The sequence below is a fragment of the Coregonus clupeaformis genome, chromosome 12 (assembly GCF_020615455.1).
Source record: "Coregonus clupeaformis isolate EN_2021a chromosome 12, ASM2061545v1, whole genome shotgun sequence".
NCBI classification, from domain to species: domain Eukaryota; kingdom Metazoa; phylum Chordata; class Actinopteri; order Salmoniformes; family Salmonidae; genus Coregonus; species Coregonus clupeaformis.
The window spans coordinates 34,092,594-34,100,214 of NC_059203.1; the positions used below are offsets into that span (position 1 = coordinate 34,092,594).

Here is a 7,621-nt window from a genome sequence, read left to right on the forward strand (position 1 = left end):
AGATCTCCTGTTTTCAAAGAATCATGTGGTTTGGTTCCCTGTCTCTCTCAAACCCTCGACCCCTGTAGAGCTGTGCCGTGCCCACATCCTCTCCCTGTACGACCCCCACCTAGGCCATGTTTCTTCCCCTATACCCTTCAGCCCCCACACACACACAGACTCCAAAGAACCAAGCTCTATAGCCATGCAGTTCTAGGCACTAACAACTAACTTTTTCAGAATGCCTTGGCTTAGCTGCAGCAAAGTACATTGTTAATGTGAGAAACTCTCTCGCAGGGTGACGCCAAATGCCAAGTTCAATAGCAATTATATAACAACAACCTATGTAATGAAATGCATTTCTGATATATGCCCCGACGTTGCAGTTTCATCCACTTTTAAGCACATATTTTTTACTGCACTGTAGTACAGGTTAACTTTTAAATGACCCCAACTGTATATCTTCAACATCCTGCTATGCATATCTGTGAAATGTTCTTACTGAACAGAAATATTTCGGAAATTAAAATAGAAAAGTCAAGAATTGAGGGGATCGTTCCACCTTCTATTGAATTGTATTCCCTAGTTAGTGTGTGAAGTGAATACATCAAAGGTTGCCTGTACAAAGACATGCATAAAGAGGGTATAAAGATATTTCAACAAAAAAGACAGCAGATGCACATGTGGGATTTCAGTGAGTGGTGGTAAATGGAAATCCCACAGTGAAAAAGCTGAAATTCAGTACTGCTTGCTCTGCCCTCATATGTAGCCTCACATTGAAATGTTTTACCATTTTATTTTCAGGACAACCAGGGCTACAAGTAGAACACAGAACAATGTGACATAAACATGTGCATTCATGAGTTTTATTGACAAATGTCAATACACAAATAAGGTCCGCCAAGCAAAAAACATGATAAAAAATGAATTTATAAGAATGTTGTACATACAGAAATTGTTTGCTCAGTGGGAAATTAATATCCAACTAGTCAGTGACAACTATGTGGAGATTGGAGTTTGTGACAGCAACTATGTGAGCTTATTACAGTATTATAGACACTATGTCCTGGGATTTACTATGATCTTCTATGTAGCGTCATAGAGCAAAACAGAAAACATGTGCGTTTTCGTGAAAGTCTCAGCTCAAACTTTTCAGACGTTACAGACGTTTTTGTAAGAATAACCGTTTTTGGGATTCGCCCTTGTCTCACAAACACTGCTCTAGTTCAGCCCCGTTAATCATACACGCTAATCGTTGGTACTGGTGGATGCAAAAGAAATGGACAAAACTAATGCAAAAACAGGAGTCTGTAGCTCAAACACACAATGTTTAAGAGGGGTTAGAAGCACTAAATCACGCCGACGTGACAGTGGGACTCAAAAAAACATTCTGAAAATGTTGCTTTAAGGTTGTGAACACGTAAATGTGAACTACTATATTTTCTATCAAACAGCAATATTGGTCATTAATTTTAATATCAAATATAGGCTACATATCGCTTTATTGTAGAAACAGTGACCTCAAAGCTGTTTCACTACATCTTACGGTAAAGTTCATGCAGTGTTGAAATTGTCAAGCCTTAGTAGAATTTTATTGACAGAGTCAATTCATTTAGATTTTCTCAGATATCTTTATCAGTTATAGCAATGACAGAAGTACTCATTGTGCATCATTGTTGGTTGTCTGTGTATTACTTTGACATTAACTGGAATTAAGGTAGCTGGATCTGCAGCCATGCTCCAGTACTCAGTGCTGCTGCAGCTGGTCTAGGTTACACACCTGGGCAGAGAGGTTCGGGTTAGGAGAGGTGATCAAGACTTGGCAATTGTGCAAACTAGTCACACCAGAAAAAATGAGACCATTTTAAATGTGTTGGTATAAAACAACACAATATAGTACTAAAATAGTGTTGACAAGCACTATTTATACAGACTCTAAATACTTTCGACCTTGACTGAAATTTCTCTGCCAGTGGTTCTAGAAGTCCATGGGTTGGGACATAGAGGAAAGTCATTGTTGATATTATGAAACTGTTCACTTTCTGTTGCTCCATGAGTGTTACTTTATTCTGAATAGATACATCTTTGTGTAGCATCTCGTATACTGCAAAGCAGTAGCAGTAGGCTATATCCCTGATGAAGGCTATCGCTGGTGGAGTAAGTTTCTCAAAACCAAGTGAAATCACAAAAAAAGTGTGTGGACAATTCTACAGCATGCCATTTTTATCAAAAGTAGAGATTTGGTTAAAGACCATATACAAACTTCCAAAGTTATTTTTTATATTTTTTATTTATGTGTTAATAGTGTATGATACAGTGATCTCTTAAGTGACAAATACAGACAAAGCCTTCCAAACAATCAACAAGAGCATATAAAGATTATTTCTTATTTGGGGAAAAATTACACATACATTGAATATCATCTCATCTCTACATTACAAGTGTGTGTGTGGCTCGCTCTCTGATAGGCCTGGTGTGTGGCTGCATGTTGTCACATAGGGGTGTTACCCAGGTGACACTTCAGTTCCTCCCCTGTTCTCTGGCAGATGCATTAAGGGAAAATAAAGCACTTTCACCGACCCCCAACTAACACTCGAGACAAACACCACAAGTCCACAACCACTCAAGATGACCCCATTGGGAATGGTATGGACAGTGGTGTGTTTGTGGACAACAGGTAGGACCGCAATATTCTGTCTACCCACTGTCAACAAGTTATTCTCTGTTGAGGTCTCAGGAACAGGATTAGACCTACCTTGACACCGAGTGCAAGTCAGAGTGTTAAGTGTGTGTGTTATTTGTTATTTGCTTATCATTCCATTTGTGGAAAGGTCGTTATTTCTGACTAGTCTTGTGTATTTTTGCAATAAGGTTTCACACCAGAAAAGGTTAAGGGAGTTAATGGAGCGTTGTAGAGGCCCCTGTGTTTTCTTTAAGTTTCTTTATATAAAGTTCTTTAAAATATTTAAGTGATTTGAGTGATATGTTGTTTTAGTCTGTGATGATCGAATAACAGTAAATAAAAACAGTATGCTGGAGCCAAAATGCACAGACCCTCAATATTGTCTCCAAGACATGACTGAAATTCAAAGACGACCAAGAGGTATTCTTAAATCTAACGAAAGCTCTGCAGTTAAGATATTTATACATATTTCTGTGGACATTACATATAAAGAAGCCAAGCGAAACAGTTCAGCAGTGTCTAACACAATGTTTGCTTCATAATGTCGCCTCGATAGAGAAGTCTCTCCTCTAACCTTTTATTTGTGTTTCTTCATGGTTCCAAGGTGCTATCATTTAACATTTCCACTCTTGCAAAACTACTGGTTTGATGATAGTGTTGGTTTGTGCATGTTTAGATTATTTGCTTCATTTTACATGGAGCAGTCTCAAACCTTCTGTTTTCTTTCTGTCTTTCTAACTTACTATATGTATTTCAAGTATAATTTATCTGATTTAAATAAACAGGTTTTCACAAAATCTGGTGAAAGCACAATCATTTAATTACATTGACGCACAAGCAGACAATGTTTCAAACTTATACGGCTCTTTGTCAGGTGAAAATATTGTAGGACAGCATACGTGTTACGGACATCCATCATGTCTTCTTATTATTTTGATCTCTGTCCAGCACGCACAAATGTCAATAGGACCTTATTCCATCAGTATTGTTTATATACTGTATGTTTCCTTTGATGTGGTGGAAGTTTGTTTAGCCAAACTAAACCTCCATTCGCGTCTCCTATCCCAGTGTCCAGCCAGACACCAAAAGAGTCCGACTTCGTCCGCTACCCCCGGATCAATGACACAGAGGTCCTCACCTGTGAGTGTTCCAGCCGCCTTCTGGTTCCGCACTCTCCATGGCAACCTCGGCTTCCAGTTCCTTCTCAGACTCAACAATGCTGGCCGGACCATCCACAAACACGGTGTGGACCAACACCGGTTCAAGGCCAGTCAGCGAGATGGTGGAAGCAAGATTACTTTCACACTGCCCTCATTAACATAATGGCAGAGGATGCAGGGCTGTACTCCTGTATGCTCCAGAACCAGAAAGAGAATGAGCTGTGGAGGCCAGGAGTTCTTCTCAGACCTGGAGGTGAGAGGAACCCATTTTCCTGCATGGCACTGACATTTCCCATTCTTCTTATGGCTGATTAGAGATGATTCCTGAATTAATCCAGAATTCCAATATTTCCGAGCTAGAACTAGTTACACAACAATGGAATGCACTCTCTTACACTATACTACTTTATAATTTTTTTAATGGCCTGAGAACAGACCAATTTCCTGATTTTCAATATTCTACCAAAACAGTTTAATTCAGATTTTGCTTTGTCTCTCTTCACAGAGCTGAGTTGGAATTCATTTAATTTCTAGTGAAGTCAGGACGTCAGTGGGCAATTCAGCCTTGTTATCGAAAAGAAAAAGCAATTAGAAGTTAATATTCCCTTGCGCCAGTTGAGTTACCGTCTCAGCTTCTTCATCTGTCCAAATCTCCTTCAATGATCTTTAGTGTATTTTGTCTCGCTCACAGTGTGTTTTACATCCATCATATTGTAAAACACCAGAAACTCGGCCAACATTACCCCCCATCACAAAGCCCCAGCCCCAAGGCATCCCAAACGGCTGCTGCACCAAATGCAACTAACAAACCCCAAAAGGTAAGGTTCATAAGTTTAACGAGTCTGTCCAATAAGTTGTTTGTTGTAACAAGTTGAATGTGTTAAGCTAAATCCACATTAGATCATCCCATAAATTGGTGACATCTCGTTCTCTCTTTTGGAGAACCAGGGTTATGTCTGTAACCCCAATGTTATGTAACTAGTCACGTTGATACGATATACGTCCCAGCTGTTTAAACATTGTTTAACAGGTTTTCTGTTGTCTTCCAGGCTGTGGCTCCAAGGTTCTCTGGCCTTTGGTTGGAGTACTACTGGCCCTGGCTGTGGCTTTGAGCTCCACACTGTACTACTTCAGCCTTGAGCGACTTCTCTCCTTCCTTGCCTTCAGATAAAGCAATATAGCAGAACCAACAAGGAATGTGCTCCAGTGCTGTTTGTAATTAGCATAGTCAATTGTCAAAGATGCTGGTCATACAGGGCCAAAGCCATACTTGAGATGCGGATGCTTAACTTGGACTTTCGCATAAACTGTGCATTGTTGTCAAAGGAATATTTGTGTGAAAACTTGAGTTACAAGTAAGCATAATATATTAGGAACCCAGCCTCAGCGGCCTGAACAGCCACAAACAACATTTCAGATGTTTGACAAAGCAAAGGCAATAAAGTGCACTTGGACGTAAACAACAATAACCAAATGTATGCATTCTGTATGGGATAGCTATATACATGGGGGAGGCAGTAATGTACTCATGTTTATTACAGTTACTATGATGTTGTTCTGAATTCGTTTTTTGTATGTGCTACAGGACTACCCAAAAAGTGTCGACATCAGTTTGCCAAGTAAGTTCTCATGTGTAAACTTCACAAGGTTGTGATGACATCTTCCACTTCTCCTCTCCTCCTCTCCCCTTTTCTCACAACACCATAAAATATATCTTCCTGCTTCTGTATCAATCTCTGTGACTTACTCTTTTTCTCAGAAGTAGATCTGAGCCTGTATTCATAAAGCGTCTCAGAGTAGGATCACTTTGGCCTTTTAGATCACAATGAATAAGATTACAATGAATACGATTACATGTGATTGATCAGTCTTTCTCTATAATTGACACTGTCTTTGTCCCTGTATTCATCTATTTGACTATTTGTATCTGCCTCACAGGAAAGGACCGTTGAAGTCATTCAGAGCGCCCACACTGCAGACTCAGAGACAGTGCTGTATTTACTGTATGTGTCCTTACAGGGATCTCCTTCCACTTTATGAATCTGAAGACCGTTTTATCAGCATCTTCCTTTACAATTCTTTGTTCATTACGACGATGAACCAACATGAAGTACCAACTGTCTAAAAGAAAAGTCTTAGGATTCTGTTCACAATGTTAATGTCTCTGGATATGGATTTGTAATTAAGGGGATGTATCAAATATAAAACCTTTATATTGAACAGGTATTACTCTCGCATGTGCTATTATAGCACCAATGCTATGCATTCTGCTGTGGTAGCCTAATGTCATGATTATTGGATGTGTTTATCATGTATTGATGATAAATAAAAGCTATTTAAAAAAAAAAAAACATTACTTCATGTCTACGTACTGTCATCTTATCCAAGGGACCAGAAGAGAGAGAGTGTGTGTGTGTGTGTGTGTGGGGGGATTTCCTTGTTTAGCTGTTGAGTAGGAGACTTCTAATCTGACTGTGTGTGTTTAAACAGAAACATAATCAAGCCTGCTCTCCACCATTTCACTTCATATTGCGGAGAGCAGGGACATTCTGTAACACTGTATATATATATATATATAGTATTTATTGATGTCAACCACAATATTAGTCTACATGATAAACATAAAGATAACGCTTGTATAAAACAGCATGCACACCTGTAGCATTTCAATGGGTTGATCAAAAACATCTGTCTTCGGTGGTTCTTCAGGTCTCGATGAGTGAACAAGACCCTTTCCTGTGTGACAGAGAAAGAGAGAGAGGAGAGAGAGCACGCTGCGCACATTGAGATGCTATCGCTCTATCTAGCTCGTTGTTCTTTAAACTTTGAGCCCCTCATCTTGACGCTGAAACAAAACAACCGCAGAGCGACCACAGACCACGCCACAGAGAGAGACAGAGAGCGAGAGAGAGAGAGAGACAGAGAGAGAGAGAGAGAGAGAGAGAGAGAGAGAGAGAGAGAGAGAGAGAGAGAGAGAGAGAGAGAGAGAGAGAGAGAGAGAGAGAGAGAGAGAGGAAAAGAGAGTGAAAAGGAATGAGTACATTGTCGTCAGACATTACAAAACCCTCAACTTTATTTAAACTCCTGTCATTGCGTTGAATGTCTATTGTTTATTTTTGATATTGTGTCCTAACAAAAGAAATTGGCAGAGTTGACTGCAGTGGATGAGATGGTGGAATTGGGCATCAGAAAAGTGCACATGGAATTGTAGTTCATAGTTACACTGTATTTTACAGTGGTTATTAACTAATCACTTTGTAATAATTACACTTTGGTTTCTTTGGGATTCATTGAAAAAAATCATCACTATGTATTTGGTATAGTAGCTGACGAACTATGTTTCTTTGACATTGCTACCATATTATTTCCTATTAAATAAATAGGAAACACTTTAATTTACAGTCTTGGGTAACACCAGTAGAAACAGGACTGTCAAATAAAGAATTACCCAGTTCACTTAAATCAAGCATTCTATGTACTCTGTTTATCAACATGTTCCGGTTTAGTGCACACGTTCACAACAGTCCTAAGCCATTGCGTGTCACGGTTTACTAAGCCAGAACCCAGAAGCAGACCAGGACAAGGTACGTTGAGACAAAGGTGAGTGTTTATTTAATAGATTCCCGAGTGAGGCTGAATAATCCAGGGAACAGAGCGGGTGGCGTGGATGGGTTGTTGAGGGTGCAGTGGTTGGTCCGGTAATGGCTCGGCAGCCGCCGACCATCAGGCAGAGGTTGGGAGAAGGTTCCGGGTGAGAGACTGCAGATAGAAACAAACGGAGGTAAGTACACGGCAAGCC

At 39.8% G+C, this 7,621-nt stretch overlaps 1 protein-coding gene across 1 annotated transcript; it reads left to right on the top strand.

Annotated features, from left to right (window-relative positions):
- The first annotated feature begins 2,524 nt into the window (after positions 1–2,524).
- cd8b (cd8 beta) lies at positions 2,525–6,149 on the top strand. Its single transcript, XM_041893006.2, is given in 7 exon segments — positions 2,525–2,656; positions 3,731–3,818; positions 3,820–3,968; positions 3,971–4,075; positions 4,548–4,640; positions 4,872–5,441; positions 5,761–6,149. Coding segments are annotated over 6 exon segments (606 nt in total). The 5' UTR covers positions 2,525–2,607; the 3' UTR covers positions 4,994–5,441; positions 5,761–6,149.
- Positions 6,150–7,621: the final 1,472 nt, after the last annotated feature.